The sequence below is a fragment of the Phaethon aethereus genome, assembly GCF_964289735.1.
Source record: "Phaethon aethereus genome assembly, chromosome: 4".
NCBI lineage: Eukaryota > Metazoa > Chordata > Aves > Phaethontiformes > Phaethontidae > Phaethon > Phaethon aethereus.
Window position 1 is genome coordinate 29,395,961 of NC_138578.1, and position 22,458 is coordinate 29,418,418.

A 22,458-nucleotide genomic window follows, 5' to 3' on the forward strand; every position below is an offset into this window, starting at 1 on the left:
GAACTGATTAAGAAAACCCACAAAAGCCAAGCCCCCAAACCCCCAATGGATATTGTAAAACAGATTTATTTACTTTTATCTCCTAGCAGCAAGCCTCATGATTAAGTTTCATTGGAATGTAGACATACAGTTTTAAAACTGCCGTAAGATATCCATGGAAGCACACAGGTAGCAAATATTAATTAAAAAAACCCCTCAACTAATCAAGATCTCATTAGATGCCCAGAACCGAGAAACTCAGTGTCATTAACAGAAATATCAGAAAATTGATGTTTGTGGAGACAGTACCGTCACCTGTAAGCTTTCTAGCACTTTAAATGACCATCAATCTCTTGGTTAATCAGCATTTCTGGACACACCTTTGCATCAGGTTGCATTTCAACCTTATTTTGATATTCAATATGTTTGATACTGTACGTGCCATCAGTATGCAGGACTGTGCTCTAATACAGCTTTTAATTGCATCAGCTCAGTTAGTTGCAATAGCTAATGGGAACTTTCTTCAACTCCATCCACAAGTCACGTAAGCGTCTAACTGCTTGCAAATCTGCCTGGCAAGAACAGGTTGACACCTAAGAAAAAAGTAAGTTCTGGTATAAAGCAGAATGTATGATGATAATGTTTATCTTGTGAAATCAGACCTCCGAGATGCACGTCCATTCTGTCATTACGCAAATGTGCTCTGATGGAAAGTACTGCCACAAGCGTTAGTTTCCATGACAAGTAATGTCTCTGTGTAAGCTCACATACATTCTCTTACCTCTGTTAATTAGGCATCTGTTCCTTATCTGTTGGGTTCCTAGTTGGAGACTAAAAAGAAATAGATGCCATTAATAAATAGTCATGTATATCAATGATGAATTAGGCCAGTGCAGAACATCTTTCAAAGGTGAATAATTCACAAAATACATATCTAGGATGAGTCACTTCTTTTATGTGTTTTATTCAAATGTGAATACAGCACATATCCCTGGGAGCAGGAGACATCCGCATGAATAGACAGGTGTCATGTGGGAGAATGACAGGAGGTGGATTTTGTACAAATCTTACTTCTAACAACACAGCTGGTCTTTATTGGTGGCAGTTAGGAAGGAGAGGCCATGGCGTACAGGGATATTCATTTGTCTTGGTGAACTCAGCCAACAATTTTTACTGTGGGCTTGCCTCATGAAGACCTGATTTGGTGAAAATGGGCAGGAAGCTGGTTTTTGTTATTTTCTTGATTTTTAAATTTAAGCATCACGTGAAGCTACAAAATACTTAAGAAACTAGCCAGGCTAAAGACATCGCTTCACAAGCCCAATGGACGCTATCATAAACTACCAATAAGTAAGTATTTTCAAGACTAGAGGTCCTGATTGAAATGCGTGCTGTTGAAGTCATGAAGAAAACCCCCTCTTTTCTAGGACTTCCTCACTCTCCACACATACAAAAGGCTCATATGTGCTTCAGGATCCCAAGTTATTTCAACTCTGCTAACTGGGTTGAGTAAAGAAGTTTGAGTTCCCATGGATCCAAATGTCAAAATTAAGCTCTGTCTGTGTTTGTCTTCGTATTGACCTATCGGAGACAACAGAAATTGGTTAATGGGCTCAAAATTAAGTGCTGGGTTTTTAGTTTTCAGGGAACTCTACTTAGACACTACCTGCAAGAGTGGCATCAACTGATGAATAAGCAATCTGCTATCAACTTGGACAAAAAACAAGTTGCTGATGAGGATTGAGGAATGAAGCCAGACATTTAGGATAGCGAATATAACCAATAACTTGCCAGTTTGTGAAAGGTGCATAGTACTCCTTTGAGTGTTTTTTGGATGAGGCTGAGGAAGAGATTTGGTCTTTGGCAGCTGATAGAGCAAGCTTAATTAAACGAGACCTGCTTTACACTGAAGAAATTCAGTGGAGGCTGCCTTTACTGCAGTGGATGACCTGTGCTGTTTACAGTGACTTACAGGAGTGGTGGGTCAGTGTTAAACAGTCTACAGCAACAGCGAGTAAAGTTGTCCTCCTTTGATCTGAAGGCCAGTTTCAGTGTATGTACCTACTGATTTTAACAGGTAAGAAAGAAAATGGTTTCAGTTGAGTTCCCTAGGGAAAAAGCTTTTGACCTTTCCACAGCAGGCCACCTACCTTGCCAGTCTTCCCAAGGAGCCCAGGACTGGAACAGATGCAAAGACTGAATTGCTCATTTGCCCCATGGGTGTGTTTGTCACTTGTAGAGTAATCACTGAGGGGCAATTTGGAAATTTACACTCTAACAACAGCATTGAAACGGTGGGAACGCAGCTAGTGTACAATGAGTCTGTACCATGGCAATTCCCTAGGCAACCCTAGATGTTGGCACCATCAGGGGAACTTGGTGTGCTGACTCTGGGAGAAATTGCATGGAGGGTGGAGCAGAGTGGAGACCTCGCGGCCACGCTCTGTGAACAAGGGCATTTAAAGGTACACAGTGTGTACATTAATAAGCTGCACATGCAATACCCTGAGTCAGTGACCTGTCAACTTTGATGAAATGCTGTACTCAGAGTGAACTTGGCTTATTATAATACCATTATAATACTAAAACGCACACCCCTCTCAAAAGTTACCACCCTCCCAAGGTGCGACCACCCCTCAATGAGCGTGCGCACTGAATTTTTCCTAGTCTGTGCCTTTAAACGTGAAGCAAGAGAATTTTGAACCAATCCTGATAAAGGTATGTATGACTAGAGCCACTCAAGCTCCACCTGCAAAGTAAACCACTATAAAATAGTTTGAGAACAGGTGGATGTCAGTGAAGACACCATCACTCCTGACTTGTAGGATCCGCCGATGGGCTGACCCTCTCTTCCCCCCATTGCGACGCCTTTTGGTAAGATTCAAACACTCAGTTATCCCGAGTGGATCTGTGGGAATTTTAGGAATCTCTAGAGTTGTTTCATCACTCCACATGTGTGTAACCTGACCGTAATCAATTTAGTGTACTTGCTTGCAGACAGTGAATTTATCACCGGCAATCCAAAGAACTTGTGCATCTGTTGCTTCAATAAATCGCACTATTGATTGACTCAGCCGTGTGTGTGTTGTCCCTGAATGTGACCGTACCCCTGAGTGCGGCCATGTGAGTTCAGGAGGTGTCCAGCTGAGCAGGTAGTGTGATGTTAGTAGTGCATCCGGACCTGTGAGAGTCCAACGAAAGGGGTTGGGCACGACCGGACTACTAACACTGATTTTGGGCATCTGCCTCTTAACGCAACATCACTGGAGGACTACTAAGCATCTGACATGTGTCCTGAGACCTACCTTCATTTAAAACTATTATGTAAGTTGCTAGCATTGAAATAAAATAAAAGTGTCAAGCTTAACACTTGCTTAATGCTGTATTGGTCTTCTGAAGTCCATCAGAGTTGGGAGTTTGTCTTCTGTGTCCTCTGTCTTGCTCACTACCTAGCAATGAAGCAGTGACACCTACTACTCAGTTCTTGCTGCTACACCAAGAGTGGAGAACAGAGTTATCAGTCATTCCTGGTTTTGATGAGGAATCTTACGCTATCATAGCTGTATCCCTAAAGACCAAGTTCAAGGCTCTACATTGATTAGCTATGAGGGGATAACTAACTACAAGCAATTCAGACCATCTTATGTAGTTTCTGCATCTTGCATTTATTTTTAGATGCTGGATGACTAAATCTGTAGGATGTGGCACATAAGGTGCCATAATGTAACTGCAATAGAAGGCAGATTTTGAAATCTCATTTTCAGAAACAGCTAAATAAGATTCACATAGGTAATTCAAATGTCCAAAGACAGGCATCATATAGGTTTTTTAAAAATTCCTATATGCTCTAAAGTATGGACATGGAACGCATGTGAAAGCTGCATTGTCTTTTCAGGCTTTAAAAGAAACTTGCCTAGTCATCCTCACATAAATGTTGTCAAAGCTGCCGCCATTCATTCTGTTGGGACTCAAAACAAACCCAAGACTCTCAAGCCTTGTCTTATAAGAGCAAGCTGAGGTCTAACTGTATTTGTATGCCTTGTGGGACCCCACAGCAGCAGCTGTGTGAGGGCACAGCAACTTTACTGTGAGAGCAGCACGTGCCTACCTCAGCGTGGCTGCCTTCTGGCTGTCCCGACTTGGTGATGTCTCCCAGAGGAATTCTCTTGTTCTCTCCATTCTTCCTTGTCTCCTACTCTGTAGTATGTCACGATTGGCAAGGTGGTTTTCCAAATAGTGTGTGAGCCTCACTTACAAATGAGGTTTCCCATACACAATAGGCTACTTGTAGTACAGTGTTTTGGTGGTTTCAGGAAAGATGCCAAGTAAAACCTTAAATACCTTAAAAAATCTGGGCCACTCAGATTTCAAAATGCAGCTTTTGTCCCTAAGTCATTTAGGTATTTACATGAAATTGTATTAAAGGTATTTTTTTTGGTTGTTATTCTGTTGGCCAACATCTTACTTCCCTTCTTGGAAAAAAGGTAAGATATTATCAACGTCTGTGGGCAAGACCACATGTATATTATATAGTAATGAGATAAACCATTGTCTGTGCCTGTAATTTCTGCAAATGAACATTCTATATACTTAGTCCTTATTTAGTTGTTCTTAAAATAGGTTTTTGTAGATATTTTACTCCAAGAGTGACAGAACATTTTGCTTTGCAGTTGATATTTTGGGGGTGTTATTCAGTCCTATGTTAAACTGTTGCAAAATGAGACATGAACTTTGAGAATAGCATCGAGTGTAACAATGGAAGACTGAAGGGAGTGCCACTCTCATTAATAGCTTTCATTACAGTGAAAGCAAGATCAAACTTATCAAGAAACTAAAAATTATGTTCCATACTAATTTATGGAAGATATTTTTTTCTCATTAAAATAAAATAAAATTCCTTTTCTAACAGGCTTCTGATGTGATCTCTCTAAATCCTCAATCAAGTCTTCAAAAACCATCTGTGGAAAAGACTATCTGAATCCTGAGTTCAAACATGGAATCTGGCAAGGAAGGCCCATAGAATCTTTGTGTTGAAAGGGACCTTTTTGAGGTCATCTAGTCCAACCATGTTTTTAAAGGTACAGCTGGAGAGTAACATTTATACAGAGGTAAAAACTAGAATTCATTAAACAACCTGAGAACTGCTAAAATTCATACATACCGCTCTATTAAATGGCACGTGGGACGAAAAGTCTCTAAAAGGAATGCTCTCTGGTCTGCTTTCCTTAGAAACTACAAAAGAGAAGAGAATGTGATTGTCATTTTTATTTCAGGCAATATATTTATGTCTGGACTTAGGTATTGGTCTTCTGAGGTCCTTCTTTACTCTTGCCATCAACATGCCTCCAGCTGTAGAGGAAGTTCCATCTTTTAGAAGTTCTTATTTTCAATAATTTAAATCCTTGATAATGAAGTGCACTGTTGGACAAGACAGGGGCCTCCATCACGGTTCTTCCCATTGTATTCCTGCAGTGCAAACCTGCTGGTTCACATGCGTCACGGGAGATAAGATAGTGTAACAGAGGGCAGAGCGGTTAGCATCAGAAGGGAACACAGTCATCATTAGCTGAGTTACTGGCTAATACAAGCCTTACTCTTTCACACAACTTAACAATTCTGCCGTTGATATTATGTTTCTGCTGGTACGATTCAATAACCGAACTCTGGAGAGAGAGGACAGCTATGGAGACAGGACTGAAACTACAAGAAAACTCTACAGATAAATACTTTCCAAGAATCACCCTGACATCGTCCTGTGCTTTGCCTTATGGGCGACAGACTGTAGGAACAAATCCAGTGATCCCAGGCCCTCAGGCACAGAGAGCCTCATGAAGGCTTATGGACTGAGCTTGTTCACATGCTCAGGGTGCGGCACCCCACCACCCATGGAGGATATGAATATAAGCATCCTGAAATGTAAATAGTCTGGATTCCAACTCTGCCAGCAAAAATTTTGCTTAATTACAGTATATCACAGGTCCACATCAATGCAACACTGTCTAACAGAATAATGAAAGCAATACTCTGGATTATTTTTCTCTCTTGCAGCAAGGAAAGAACACACGTAGGTGATAATTTCAAATAGGAATTTACAAATAGTACTAAGTCCAATGTGAAAGAAAAATACTAAATTTCCCTTCCAAGAACACATATCTACTGAAGTTTACAGCAATCACAGGCCTAAAGTCAATACCATCTAAAACAATCTTTCATAACAACAAGAGAAAAGCATTTGCAGGAAATGCAGATGGTTTATAGTGCTGCAGCTGACATTCTCTCACAGAGGTGGAAAAAAGCATCCTAAGTGACCAATGGTACAGCTTTTATTAATGACTCACTAACCTGCTGTAGCAGTGGAAAGTTCATCAAGAATTTGCAAGTGCAAACTGATATCTGATTTACAAATAAAATACTGAACTCATCAAGTAAATTGTTCTAAAGAAATCATCTACCCTAATTGTGATGAAGCAGTAGGAAATGGGCTACAGAAAAGCTGAGCCACAAAGACTTGGTAAATTTTCTGCCCCATTAACTCTCGGTGAGCTCATCTTTGGGATGCAATCTTGACCCTGACGAAGGCCTGATTACACTAAAATAACTTCAGTGTGGTCAGATACAGAAAATGCTCATTACAAATTCAATGCCTGATCCAAAAGTCTGCTCATGCTTTGGATCAGACCTTTGCAGTATACTTACAGTTCAAGGCTTCAGTGGTGAGAAAGTGCAACTTACCGTTCAGATTTTTCTTTTCTAGCCTGTTTCCAACAGTGGTGTCTCCAAGGTGGTGCACTTTTTCCTTGAAGTAAAAAACAACCATAAAACCAGCAGCAGAAATCAGTAATGGAAGTTTACTGTAGAAATAATGAATAACTATAAAAAGCTGTATTCTTTCACATTCTGAATACCAAGCTTCTCTCTCCAGGAGAATAATTTTAAAAGATTGAAAAATGTCTATGATGTGCTATAAGTAGATGCTATCTTTAGCATTTATACCCAAGAGTCTTGTGGAGTTTTTTTCCCCATCAGTAAGTTACATTGATTCTGTTGTTAGATTACAGACGCTGGGGTTTTATTTTTTGCTTTAGACAAGCCATTTTTCCTCAAAAGTCCCAGTGAAGACCAGACAACTGCAGTGACAGCATGAAGTAATTTCACAATGTTCATACTGGGGAAACAGTGAAAGACTTTTCTGCAGTAAAAAAACAAAGAAAAGTCACACATGCAATGCAGGGTATAAACCACCACTAGAAAGTAGGTTTTTCCCTTGAAGCAGTGGAAAGAGGCCAAGTAAATCCTCCTTGAAATACAGGCATCTTCTAGTTAACCGAGAAACAAAAAAGGACTTTTGACTTAGTGCTGCTATCTTTGTACAGATTAGGTATCATCTTCCTCCACAAGTACCTTCCCTGACTGATAGAGCAATACCAGCAATTCCCATCCGTGTGCTTGGCCGCAGACAGATTGGGAAGGGGGCATCCACCGCACTCTCACACTGCTGCTGCCCAGCCTGGGAACCGGGCTCCTGAACGGTTCTAAGCCCTTGCACTTTTGCTGTTAAGTGTTCCACTGTGATGACAAAGCTCGTATTATTTCTTTAGTAAGCACAAACACAAGGAGCATTTAATCTCTCCTTGTTGGCAGCATCTGATAGCTCTCCCGCTCTGCAGAGTGGAAAACTAGCTTTGGTTTTCCTCTTTCTCCTAAATGCACTTAAAGGACAATGAGAAAATATTTTTGTTAAAGCATGACCTCATGTAAAGTGAGGGCACAACCTCGCCCTCCAGCTGTCTTGTTAGAAGTAATTAACAAACCTCTTCACCATGCCCTTCTCCTTAGCTTCTAGTTTTGATGCAGTTCTTTCAGTGACTGAGTGTGTGGGCCTTTGGAAAGCCTGGTTTTGTGCACCTCAATTTACTCCATACCTCGAATATAAAGGAGCCGAAGAACACTGCTAACAATTGTGAATTTCACTAAGGAGATTCACCACTTTCAGATAGGCATAAAGCCTCATGTCAGTGAGTATATATTAACAACATATGATGGAGATAGTTATGTTTCTGTTACCTGACACTGTTCAAGAGCGCATTCGGTTTGTTCAGCTACAGAAGGTTTGTGGTTTCATAAAAAAGGCATAGACCTAAGCATCACCTAGCAGTTTAAAACAAAAGTCTTAGGAGACCAACATATTAACTCAGGATTTTAACCAAATGCGACAGCACCTGAAGTCAGGCAAAATAGATTCAGGAAGCCTCTCAAGTAATCAAACAACAGTAGAAACGGGTACCTAGAAGATCCAGAACCATAAGCAGCATGTTCCTTGGGAACCAATGGGCATGTAAATCATGACTCTTATTTTTGACCTCACATGTAGCAGCCAAAGTACAGGAGTTTGTATTTGGAACTTCTGATCAAGATTCCCATCAAGAAACATAAATTTCAGACTCATACCTGTTGAGTGGACTGTAGTCTCTGTTTTCCATTCTGCCACTGTTTAAATCTGTCAAGAGTTTCATCCACAGAAACTTCCCCCTTTTTCACCTGTTCCTGCAAGTAGATGAGTTCTTCCTGTTCTGCAGGGATGTTGTGTTTCACAGCGCTATCAGTTACCGTGTCAGTGGGGCCTCTGTGTGCTGCTACAAAGTGTGGAAAGATAAAAGTAGAAAATATTATTACCCCATTTCATTCCTTTCTCTTTAGGATGCAAGCACTTTTTTCAACAAAGGCATGTAAGTGGTGATTTTATAATTTGACACCAATAAAAAACAACACCATCTTTAGGGTGGCTCCCTCCCTCCCCTTTTCTTCTTCCTGTTTTTTTTTCCCTCCCCCTCCAATGAGAGAAATGCAACAAAGCAGTGGGGATTCTACCTTTACTCTTTGGCAGCAGAGCAGCATCTTAAACATTTCATTCGTTACTATTGCCCTGATCGATTGATTATCCGTTACTGTCAGTTCATAGAAGAATTTTCTTCTAGTGCTAAAGCTATAGTACTGGCACTTTAAAGGAAATTGTTGCTATGTTAAGGCAAAAAATATCCACAGTGCCTTTTTTCCCCTTCCTTCTCCAGCTTCACACATTACATTTCTCAAACGAGGCTGAAATTTGGTCAGAAAGCATTCTGAAATTTCACATGATTCCCACCCCCCTGCCCCCCGATTATTAAATACATTGCAGTGACAAGAAAACATTACAACCTAGTCCTCCTACAGGTTCTGATACAGGTGCAGAGCTGAAGGGAAATGACAGGGAGACAGGGGATATCAGATTCACAGCTTGGTCCAGGGAGGTGTAGCACAGCGCGTCTCCAGCATACTGATACTGAAATGGCCGATCCAGAACAGATGAGCAGCCGTGAGACAGGGCTCTCTCCTAGCCCTGTGTGAGGCTGTTGCAAAAGTGCCATAAAGCAGCTGTTTCACTGCACAGGGAATGCAGCCAGGATAAGTGTATAAACCATAAGTATGATTTGGGTTAGTTTTATCTGCTATGTAATGCATCAGTATTTTAAGGGAGGGAGGACTGTGCAAAGGGAAATATATTAAGGAAGTAAAAAACCAGCTACTGTGGCTTCTCCCCCTTCTTTCGATCATACACAATACTGGCATATACTAGGCAAGAATCTCTACTCCTTTGCATCTCAGCTAATTGTTTCTATTTTGACAGAGTAATGACCCTAGTGCCTTGCATCTGATAAGATTATTTAGAGATCAGACCAGTTTCTGTAAAACAGCATTTTTCATATCTGCAACGGGAGGGGGCGGGGTGTATTTCCACAGACCCATAAAAACTACTCTGTTTTATATATGTATATGTAATTTTTGCAGAAGTATGCTACCGATGCTCCAGCACAGTAAGATCTAGAAGGTCCTGTATTATTTTCCTACGTGGTTTAGCATTCATGAAAAGTAATGTCAGTAGCACGGGAGACTGCAGCTCCCTGCTGCAGAAATAAATAGGCGATTACGTGCTGCTCTGTATGCTTTAATCCTGACCTGCTACTTGATAACAGAAGGGGGGGGGGGAATCTTTGCTCAGTGTTCATTCATTTTGTACATAACATTGTTAATTATTTTAGGGTACTATTAATGGAATTTATGGTAGCAACATCTTGATGTGCTACAACTCAACTGGGCTGCCAAGAGTAATTTATTTTACATGGATATTGGGGTACCCAGGAGAGAACTGTTGCTCCCCACATTGCTGCCTTTCCCTGGCTGGAATTAGTGCACAGCTGAGCCCTCCTGTCCTTCCTTTTCTTGGCTTTAATCACAATGGAGAAAGGAAACAGAAAAGCGTAAAGTAAATCTGACTCTACAAATCTTTCCCACAAGACTGTAACTTTTTTTTTTTCTTTAATCTGATCTCTTTATGCTGCAATACCAATAAGGATATAAATCATACATGAGAACATAGATGCTAATCAATCAAAATCAAGTCACAGCATCTCTACTAGTTTTACTGCATCAAGGCAGTTAAAGAGCTAAACTAAATTCTGTACCGGGCTTCCTGGCATCGCAGTACGTCCTGTCGTCACTGGGCACTCGAGTGGCCTGTTGCTGAAACACTACAACAAAATTAAGAATATAGGGAAGTTAGTGAAAAATGGCAATAAATAACACCACACATTCTGAACGAAGGAAGGAGGCTCATGAAAGCAGGCTGGAATAAATTTCTTGTTCTAGCCTAGGAGTACTTCTCAACCCACCCCACTTGTCAGTCTAATGTTCATTACTTGAAAAATTGTGCTATTGCACAGAACGGCAGGATTACTGGTATTACAGATATCATGACAAGAAGCTTTGAAGAAAATAAAATAAACGTACCACATTAACATGTTACTTCTTTAGAAAAAACAGCTAGATCTCAGAGTGCTTCACACGGTACAGACACCTACTGTAGCCTGTTTCTTATTTTATGGGGAAAGCTAAGGTAGAAAAAACCCCAGTAGTACTAGGTGAGAATACTGACACTTCTTAAGAAAGCATGTGTATATATTTTTATCCACTTCATTCAAGCACCAGGAACAGCAAAGCATGATCTTTTAGTCCATTAGCGTGGCCCATCATCCCCATTCCTGTGAGGTGCCCAGAGTACAGCCAGCCTGGATATGCCCTGAAATGCTGCAGTCAGACCTTTGCTGGAGGCATATGTAAAACCCAGAAGGTGGGAATTGCTTCACTTCTGCCTTAGCTACTGCCATAATGGCTTTCCCTCTTACATCTCAGTTCTGATTTTAGCTAAATAAACCGATAACCTAGATTAATTCCTTCCCATCAAGTAATCTTCCTGACACCACTGCAATGCAGCAAACATGCCAGTTCAAGGGAGCAAATACTTGCTCGGGGGCCGAGGCCCAGTGCAGCGGAGTTCTGCTCAAGCAGCAGAGCCGGCACGCTCGGCAGGGTACCCCGGAGTCCTGGCTTCTGGCTCCTGCTGACCAGGGAAACCCAGCGGACCTCGGTTTGCTCCTTGTCTGCCTGCTCAGGCTGCCTCGTACGATGCATCCAGTTCTCTCGGGGAAACTTGTAAAACGGATGACCAAGACCGCTGTGACTTCTAAACTCTGCGCAGGCCACATGCAGAGGTGAGGAAGGAGCAATTCCTAAGGGCGTATTTTGTACGCTGCAGAATAAAGTCTGCACGCTGCCTCCTGAGTAGGCTTGTACGGAAGGTGATGATGAATGAAAACAGCTGGGGACTTGCTGTTCCTTAAAGTGTTCTCAGGCTAATTGGAGAGAGTAAAAGAACTCTACAGGCAGCACAATCTGCTGATGTTACGTCCCTAGCTTCAGCCGAACACTAATACATTTTAACTTTCTTAATACTCTTTTCTGTAATATTCGCAAAGAATCCTGAAAAATATGGTTGCAGTGTTTCCTTCTATACTTGGAATAGTATTCTCTTTTTAAAGAAGAAATTAAAGTAACCAGAAGATAGAGGTAACGCTGGCAGCCTGAATTTGACTGCATAAGGAGGAGAAGGGATGTACTCAACAATGTCCCTGATTGGAAAGCACTTTAATTGATAGGCTTTGAAATTTCTGCTGAGTTTTGCAGTGTTGGAGCAATCAGAAATGGAATTGCTCTTCCAGTTCAAAGCAAAATTGTTAAAAACACTTTACATGCCACATCTTGCTGAAATTATTTTAGTTGGCAGCAGGTATTCAGTGTGGGTGAGGTCAATGGAAACAAATTCCTGTTTTTCCTGTTTCTGGAATGCCTGGAAAGACTGTATCCACACAGCGCTGCAGGACTGCCACAGGTTTAGGGAAGACTCCAGCAATTTACTCTTTCATTCCCGCATTCTCATTACTTATGAACTGCTTGAATGCAGTAGTGGAATGAAAGAAACAGGTAATTTTGCACAGGGATATATTCCATTATTTCTTATGGATGATAAAGTGAATATTCCTTCAGTAGAGCAATATTAATGTAGCAATTTTTTAAAGTGTCAGAATACCACAGTCCTTCAACTGAGGAATGATATATATTTTTATATTTTCAGAGCCTCTCTGCCATAGATGACCTGACTAAAAAGTTGCAGTACTTCTACTGTGCTTTTTTACTAATGTGCAGCCTTCAATAAGATCTGTATGATCATAAAGAGAGTCCTTTTGAATTTTTGATCACATTGCGACTGGCTAAAGTACCGATAGATGCTTGTAGGTCAAAATTAAATGTCCCAACGTGATAGATGCTATATAAATTTTGTCTACAATATATATCTCAGTTTCTCAGAATTAGCGGAGGCTGAGAGAACTAGTAAGTAATTCCACTTTATTCCCTCTCCTCTCTTCAGTCGCTACAGGACACAGAAGAAGTTCTTTGCATGCTCTAACTACATTTTTATGTCTTCGGTAGTAAGACTGCGTTTCAGGAATGTAATGTAACCTCAGTATTTCTCCAAGAAAGCAAACTCGGAGAGTAAGAAACTACCGCAATATTTTCTAGCAGAACACAAAACCAGAAACCATTTACTAAGTATGACAAAACACAAATTTTGTGGCAAATATGCAGAGCTCTGGGAAAATCACTAACAGAAGGCTTGAAATGTGAGGGGGGGGTCCAAGGAACTCTAAACAGCCTTTTTTACCTCAGTCAGACTAGCTACAGATGTTGCTTCAGGCTGCCTGCACATGCAGGCAAATAATGTTATGAGGCTTGAAATGTGGTTACTATTTTCACGGTTAACACGACAAATAGAAGGGCTAGAAACATTTGAAATTGAAGTCTCTTGTGTATAATTCTGTAGCAGGAAGAGCATTTTATAGTCACACACTGTGCAAGAAACTGTGATGAAGATAAAGGGTCTAGAAAGAGAGAATTAAAATTTTTACAATAGCTGCAGGTTGACAAAAAGAACAGGAATTTGATTTTCAGAATTAATTGAGGTTCTATCATAAAGCTGTAATAGTAAAGGAATGATGGATGCACTATGACATTTCAAACATTCCTTAATGATGGGCCAGTAAGAAACGATATAATCTGAAATACAGGCAATCAAACGTGGACAGAGTTACATCATGAGGGAGGACAACTCATGTCAGTTAAGAGGCAATGCTCTTACTTTCTAACTTACATTTTACTTTCACACAATCACTAAGGTTGGAAAAGACCTTCAAGATCATCAAGTCCAACCGTTAACCCAACACCACCATGCCCACTAAACCATGGCCTGAAGCGCCACATCCACATGTTTTTTGAACACTTCCAGAGATGGCGACTCCACCACCTCCCTGGGCAGCCTGTTCCAATGTTTGACCACTCTCTCGGTGAAGAAATTTTTCCTAATATCCAATCTAAACCTCCTCTGGTGCAACTTGAGGCCGTTTCCTCTCGTCCTATCACTAGTTACTTGGGAGAAGAGACCAACACCCACCTCACCACAACCCCCTTTCAGGTAGTTGTAGAGAGCGATAAGGTCTCCTCTCAGCCTCCCCTTTCTCCAGACAGAACAACCCCAGTTCCCTCAGCTGCTCCTCATGAGATTTGTGCTCCAGACCCCTCACCAGCTTCACTGTCCTCCTCTGGACACACTCCAGCACCTCAGCATCCTTCTTGTAGTGAGGGGCCCAACACTGAACACAATATTCAAGGTGCAGCCTCACCAGTGCCGAGTACAGGGGCACGATCACTTCCCTACTCCTGCTGGCCACACGATTTCTGATACAGGCCAGGATGCGGTTGGCCTTTTTGGCCACCTTTACCCATCTAAACTATGAAGGATGTTGCCTAGTTTGTTGTATTAGCAACATTACCTCTGCAAAATCAAACAACAGTTCAGCACCATACACTTGCAATTCAAATAAAGCCAGGCTGATGAACCTACTCTCTAGAAGAACATGTGGGCCAATCATATCTAATACTATTTACTCAACACTTTCAGCAGAACAAACACAAAGGAGAAGAGATATAGCAAAAAAACACAAAAACAACAAAAAACCCCACATTAATTTGAATTCTGTTTGCTTAGGGAAATTCAAGATGCAGTTATTCATCAGCTTCATTGAGCTGATGTTCCCATTGCCATCACTGTTTTATTTAGGAAACATTAAAAATTAAAATCTAGGGGAACAAAATATAGAAATTTTATAGAAACTTTATAGAAACACAAGTCTAAGTATAATGCAAATTAAATTACTACACTACAAGGGTTGCACTTATTAACACATCTCAACTCCGTTGCAACTTACAGTGAGTTTGTAAGCTTCCTCCTTCTTAGTAGATTTTGCTTCATTCATTTTACAATTGTCACACAATCAACTCATGATTAACGGAAAAATGGAGAAGGAGGGGTGAATTGCTAGTTGGGATATGTTGCAGGGAGAGACTCCTATCTTTGCTCACTCCATTTTTTCCCATTATTTAAACATTTTAACATTTAAACTGTGTGCAAATAAAATTCGCAAGTTCTTTCTCTGGTAGGGATTAGATTGTAAATTAGATGTTGCACAGCAAGTGATGACAAATACACAGAGAATACTAAGGAAAGAATATAGTAGAATGATGTTTATTATTCAGGAGATGAGAACTCTGCAGATGTTTGTTCACATCTTTTTAGAGCTAATTTTCCTTTTGTCTGGTTTTTTTGTTAACACACTGAACATCACTCAGCACAAGGACTAGACAGAGGTCATCAGTGCAATGTTAACCAATAAGTTTTGTGAGAGATGATTGAGGACCGCTCCTAAAATTTGTACAAAAATATTTCACATATTTAAGATTAAACCAAAAAATTCTAGTGATTCATGACATGAAATCAACTAAGGAAATGGAACACTCTAAACAGTATGGCCTTTTTTATTTTTCTCAGGCAAGACAGCTGAGCACAGAACAAAAGCCTATCAGCACGCCTCACGACTCTGGTCTAGTTAGGCCCAAGCATTGTGGAGAAGGGATGGCTGTGCTGTGCAAGGCAACAAAGGCTCACGCCCCAGAAGCTGTCCTGTCGTGGTAGCACTGGTGTCTGAACGCACTTATGCTGTCAGAAGGCACGGGGAGAAAGACTGGCCAGTTTTAACTGCACTGGTGTGAGAAAACCAGTGACCACTTCGAAACTGCTACAGGAGAGTTCTGATCTGTTCTAAATGCACTGCCTGACACTTGAGACATCTATGAGAACACACGGCAGTCATTTAATCAGAATAAAGACCAGGTGATGTCAAATGCACTAACGGAAGTATCAAACTGCCATGCTGCTCCTTTACTTTCAGTGGCCCAATGCAGCTGCCTGAGTTTTTCAGCTACAGCATCACATCCACTCATCACCACTTATACAGGCTGTTCTCAACCTCTACTTTCCACAGCCACATAATTAGCCAGTTGAGATTGAAGAAACCCAGTTTTCTCGGATCAAAAGTAAAATGACTTAAAAAAGAATCACAGTGTAATGACAATGTGAAAACACTAATCCAAAAATAAACAGATGCTCACCAGCAATTCTCTTCTCAATTTGCAGTGAGATTCTGAGTCTGTCAAATATGAGCTCAAACCTCCTAGAATGCCAGCAACCTTGGTCAGGGAGGGACCTCAGGAGACTACACAGAGGTGACTCCCCTACAGTGAGGCAAGATAATAAAAGTAATACCAGAACTAATGAGGAGTGAGAATAGGTACTGGTGGTTAGCGTAAGATGCCGTTCAGAAGGCAGTGTAAATGTACTTGCTGTACCACGCACAATGAAGAGAACTCTCTCACTGTTGCTCTTGTCAGAAAATTAACTTAGTGGATTATGGGAGTTGGAGGGACTCTAGTGATATACTCAAGAATATTCGCTCCAGCATATAAAACCTGGATATACTTCTGCAGTCCCATTTTTCTTCAGTAGAGAAAGCCAAAAGGGGAATACCCTATATCTGGTTTTACCAGAAATATGCTACTTGGAACAGTTTGCTTTTCAACCAGGCAGCATCCTAGAAATATTTTCTCTTTGTGCACCTTACTCGGTACATGTTTCAATCTACCAAAGTTAGGATAGCAAAAAATCTGACTGAACAGAGTGGATGAAGCCAGTATCCCACTCCCCAGCCAGGTCTGTAAAAACAGTCTAAGTGCTCTAAAACACCTGAACAGTGGTTCCTCGTATTTTATTCATGGAAAAGTACCCTTAGGTTGGGGATACATAATGAAATTCATCTGCAGTGCAGTACTTTATACTGACTGTAGGAAAGTACTAAAAAATCCCTCTGTGGGACATAAATGTTTTGCAGTTTGCATGGGCTCCGAGGCTTCACTTTGGACACTCTTGCTATAGAGCATTTAAACAACCTGCATAATAAGAATTACTAACTCAGGATGCGATCGCTATGGTTCCCAGTAATCGGCCTGATAAGGTTCCAAGACACTAACAGTTCTGTTCTGAATTTTGTTTTTTTTTCATTTCATTTGGGTTTATGTTCTCTATTCCGTACATGAGAGATTCTGCCTCCCTAAAAATATCCGTTGGCTGCTACCTTTTCTGCATTCCCTGTGATTTTAGTGAGCCATGAGAATGCTATTCTCTTTGGGGATAGTAACATAACTAAATATTACTAAACTTTTTTAACATATTTTTCCATTTCTAACTTTTAACCCTAGTGTGAAGTCCCACAGACAGCTATCTTTAAATGGTACAATATTTTCAGTGCACAGGAGAAATACATTCCTTCAGGGGTTTGCAAAGGAGCAAAGGCTATAGCATATGAAGTTTTATTTATGCTGCTGTAGGACAGGTGTCCTTGCTGCAGAGAAATCCTCTCATCCTGGTGGTCTCTGACAAGAGATAAATGATCAAACCAGGACAGTAATCTAATCCTTAAGCCCTGAGGCAGTCCTGGTAGGTCAGACTTCAGAAATGGTTGGGAGGCATTACAGAAACACGCACCTGTCCTAAGAATACACCAGTGACTTTGTCTTCCAGCTCAGTCAAATCTAGTATCAATAGGGAACTTTAAAATTGCACTGTAAACGGAAAACACACCACCTTCATACATTTATTTAACAGTTGTTTTGGCAGCACACAATTGAAAAAACACCAAAATAACCTACAAAGGAATACTAAGTGCTTGAGGAATGGAAAGGGAGCCCACTAAGAGTGCACACCATCTGGACAACAAGCTATTTGGCACCAGTTTGCAGCTCCATTGGTCGATGAGCCTTTCACACAGAAGGCAGAATTCTTGCAGTGGTCTAAATTAAAGAACAAATGTACTCTCTGTTTGTTAAAGATGCAGTATGCTTAGCAGCATTCAATACAGTAGTTTGCACGTTCATTACAATTTGAAAACAGAATAAATTAAACTGAGTAAAAGCGATTAGAACATTTATGTTTTAAATCTTTCAACTCACTCATGTTTCCCAGAATTTATTTGGCAGCAAATTCAGGTCAGACACTCAAACTGTAAATTGTGGTTGTTCAGTTATGACTACTTGCATCACTGAGTGTTTACTGCTTAGGTTTTGAAGTGTAGATCCTGCTCTGAAAGAGACTCTAAAAACGGGCTTGTCAAGTTCCATGTTTGTTGTCTACAGATTAGAAGTTCCACTATCCTATACTGCAGAGCACCAAGTGGTAATCTACATGGAGCAGGCTTCTGCCTTGAGCTTCCATGTATTTTGAAGCTACTTATTACAAAGAGGGCTATTTGCTGGCTTGCTTTGTCGCTATTCTCATGGCAAGACCACCACTTTTGCTTAAAGGAGAAGATAATCTTTTGTAATTTCATGGACTTCAATGTGTGGTGAAAGCCCTCCTGGGAATTCAGCCACTTGATTTGTCCTGATGGATACAAAAAATAAATTAAAAAGGAGGCACCAGCATGCAATACAAGAGGCAAAAGGCATTTCTGCTATGCAATGCTTACACTTTTTTTTTTTTTTGCCAATAAACAAGCCCATAATTTTCTGTCACCTCTGTGGGTACATAAAGGGCAAAAAGAAATCCTCCTCTTGCATCTCTACGTGGCACTATCACAACAGCCCTTGCAATCCTTGGAGCACGAAGCTCATTCTTTCCATGAACTCCCAAAGTATATGGGGATCCAGCTGTGTGTGACTGTGTAGCCTTAACACAGCCCTCCTCTGCGCATCATGCTCCATTCTCTAATCCCATTTTTCCCATAGGACCTGTGTCTTACTGAACTGCAGAAGGGAATGGTTCTGAAGATCAACTAGAACCGTGCAGTGAAGACAACCCGTTTCTTACAGGGATATTATTTAATTTGTTTTAGATGTTAAAAGGTACTTAGTGAATGGAGAGAGAATACAGAGGAGAGGAGGATGCCTCAGTTACGTAACTAAAAGTTGCTCTGTGGAACAGGACTTCTTTCTCCAACAGAGCCCCAGTGTAACCCCAGACAAGTCATTTAAGCCAGCAATGGAGCTCGTGAATCCCCGACGTTAGGGTGCTGCCTAGACATGCTAATGATTTACTTTGAAGTTCTGAGACTCGTAGTGGCCACTGAAATCAATGAGATCTCTGCTTTGAATGAGTAAAGTATTATATAATGCTGTTAGTCTCAAGAACGGCATCTTAGTTACTTCATATTGGGCATCCAAAACCACTATGGATATAGAACAAATCAAATGGTTTATCACAGGATGGCCTGAAACAACGCATTGGACCTAGGGCAGGCACGAATTGTATTTTAAACAAAAATGGGAATGGAAAAGACTGAAGAGTTTTGCATCTTATGCTCACTCACTTCAAATGCTAGATGAAACAAAATATCAGTGATAAATAGTAGCACATGGCCATATACTTAAGGACTGTATTGTAACATTTGTGGCAGGGAGAAAGGAGTAAAACAGCAAAACCACCTCAATTCTAACTTTTTTATTATTGGACTTTGCAACTTCTGCAATGCTCTTTTAAACATAATATATGAAAACAAAAACTGAAACTATCATCAATTTCTTTGAGGGGTTCAAAAATGTGTATATGCACTAGCCAGAGTAATTTTACTTTACACTGATTAGATTAAATTATAAAGCAATGGCTGCAAACACATGCAGATTTCAACCATGGACTGGAATGAAATTTTCTGGTTCTTACAGCTGAAACAATCTTTCTTCCCCGATTACAAGCAGTTTCAATATAATAAACTGGAAACTGGGATGTTGCTGGACTGGATGAAGAATTTTTTTAACCACTGCAGAGAAGGACACAAATTGCCAATCCAAGTCGCAAGAAAAATTTTTCAGCTGAAGACAGTATCACTTCTGTCTAAAATTTCACTATCTATCTCAGGAATCCCTGCACAAAACAGGAGAATGAGGAACTCCAGATCTGGAATTAGCAGGACAGCCGGGCGAAACAGGGGCCTGAATGCTCAACTGAAGCTTTCTTAAAATGCTTCCACTTTTCTCATTTATTGTATAAGTAAATAAACTTGAGCCAGAGGCTGATTTTACAGAATAGGAAATTAATTTGTCTACCACTATCTACTTACAAAAGCAAAGCTAAAAACCATGGGGGTGTGTCTATATCTATCTATCATGTGAAGGAACCACAGTCCCATCAAAGCAGTTCCTCTGATAAGTTTCCTCCTTACTGAACAGTTAGGGTAGACAAAGCAGAAACACTCCAGTGCAATAAAGGACAGTAAAAGCAATTTCCCAAATAATGCATCTTCACAGTAAGGGCTTTCAAGTCACTGGCCTGTCTATGTTGATGGCGGACCAAGATTTGCGACACTGCTCTGGCAATCTCAGTAAAAGCAGCCATTTCAGGGCTTTTGCAGTTGTAACAGGCCCCCTGTACATACCCGTTCTGGGATTACACTTTAAAACTACTCTAATGATTCATCCTTACACCTCCTGAACATGCTGAAGAAAGAGCAACTAAATGATCAACGCATTAGCCCGTGCATTCTGGCCCTCACCTAGAGTTATAGAGCCTGGAAGAAGAGAGCTAGCTGTGAAGAATAAAATAAATCACTGACTGAAATAGGCATGAAACAGGAGGTGCTCCTCTCTGTATTTGGTAGGAAGATTTGGGTAGTATTAATCCTGTTTTAGTGCAAAACATGCGCTGGATGGAGTAAGCAATCTACAGGTCTCCTTTCTCAGCCTGGTTTTCTACCATTTATTCGTATGCATATTCTTATACGTTGTCAGGTTTTGTAGAGGAGGCTGGAAATGCAGGCAGTATGGATTTTGGGGCTTATGCAGAGATCTCTGCAGTAGGTTCACAGAAATTCCTTTTGTTATCTTGATGTTTGGCTTCAGTCTGAATTGGACTACAAGGTACCCAAAATCTTTTCCAGCCTTACATTTCCATGAAAAGGTCCCCCAGCTTGCACAGAAATGGTAAAAGGACATAGTCCTTCCTCAGGTGGCCATTTCTAGCATCTTGCACTGCAGATAGGATGTCTGAAAGAGGAGTTCTCACACAGGCATTTCTCCCTACTGTTCTCATCAGAAAAAATAAAATATGGCTAAAACCTCTCTTAGAATTAAGTAAAAACATTTTTGTAAAGAAACTGAAAGGAAAGGTGATTCAAATAGCACGTTCCGTATCGCACCGTTGAAACAGACACACGGCTAGCCCAGTGATTCTTAATTTTCCATCACATTGTCATAATTTCTGTAAAATTAAACCAAAAAAGTGATGCTATCTGAGATGCAAATTGAAAATTAACATTAGTCAGAGATGTTCTCAGCTCATTTGAAAGGTGAGAATAGGTTGACTGAATCAACCAATTTGCTGGTTTGAAAGTAACTGAACAAGGATCTTAGTCTTTAAAAAAAAATTATTCATCAAATAGAAGAGACATGTCTATTTTGTACCAGCAAATATTTACAAAGCAGCAGCACTAACCTTGTGCTATGTAGGGAGTGTTCTCCTTTCTGACTGGTGAATGTATGGGACGAGGGGCAGGGGCTGGTGGTCTGTTCATGATAAAAGACCTGTGTTCTTTCCTTTTCTCCTCTTCCTTCTCAGCCAGTATGAAATCGTACACAGATTCATCCAGTTTCGCAGAAGTGTATGGGTGTTCCTCCTTGCTCTGTCCCTCGCACGCATCTTGATCTTCTCTGTAGCACGCTATTATCAGTCCATCATCATGTTCGCTTTCACTCCTGTCCTTCACAATATTCCTCTCTGAAAAAGTGAGGAATTGTGTTCCATATATAGGGTAAAGGAAGGAGATTAGGACATAACTTACAGCCTTAGATTTTCCTAAAGTAACTCAGAGACCTAATTTCACTTCTGAACCAAAGTGCTCTGATTTTCAGAGACTTCTGATCATCTAAGTCTGTAGAGAGGATGTCCCAAAGGAATAATTCCAATTGCAGGGCATCCTCATGATTTCACATCAGATCATCAAAAACAGATGCTTAGCGATTAGCCCCAAAATAAATGGGCTTGTTTAAAAGAAATGCCGAGTGCCCCAGTTGCTCCCGCAAGAATCATGCAAACATGTTCTTTAATGGTGAAGCCAAGTAAGTGGGACCTGTGGCCCTTGGCATTTTGGAAAGTCAGGCTATTAGTTAGCTGTTGCAACAATGACTTAAGAATTGAAACTTATTTTAGAAAATGTTGGGTTTTGTCTTTCATACATCTTCAGTGTCCCACTTGGTTTTGAGGTCTTTACCAAGATACACTGGAGGACAAGGTGAAATAAAAATTGAAAAAGCCCCTTACAGCATAGATGAAAATTATGACCTCTTATAATCTATGCTAAGACTGTCTACCCCCCCAATAACTTTCCTGACTCTTTGTACTCATTTCATAGTACTCAGAACTTACTTTCCTTTAGCCTTTACATTATACAGCATTAAAAAGGAATCAATGAGTTTCCTGATACCTGGATTTGTTTTGATTTGCCTTTAAAAACCCCAGAAACTGCCAGGAGTTAGAGGCTGTTGCTGAGGATGGTGTTCCCATAAAAGTTTATAACTTCCTTGTGCTGAGTACCCATCTTTCCTGCAAAAACAGTAGACCTGCCTGGAATTCTGGTACTGAGTCACGTTTTCCTCACGTTGCAATCTACTGCCTGT

General features: G+C 40.6%; 1 protein-coding gene across 1 annotated transcript in view; it reads right to left on the minus strand.

The window, feature by feature from the left end:
* Positions 1 to 765: 765 nt before the first annotated feature.
* The window catches only part of BANK1 (B cell scaffold protein with ankyrin repeats 1), a gene marked incomplete at both ends in the record, with an annotated part of 148,696 nt that continues 127,003 nt past the window's right edge, over positions 766 to 22,458 (minus strand). Inside the window, 6 exons of the mRNA XM_081998878.1 lie at positions 766 to 810; positions 5,141 to 5,211; positions 6,712 to 6,775; positions 8,428 to 8,612; positions 10,479 to 10,544; positions 21,278 to 21,559. Coding sequence (XP_081855004.1) covers positions 766 to 810; positions 5,141 to 5,211; positions 6,712 to 6,775; positions 8,428 to 8,612; positions 10,479 to 10,544; positions 21,278 to 21,559 — 713 coding nt within the window. The remainder of the gene's footprint in view (positions 811 to 5,140; positions 5,212 to 6,711; positions 6,776 to 8,427; positions 8,613 to 10,478; positions 10,545 to 21,277; positions 21,560 to 22,458) is intronic.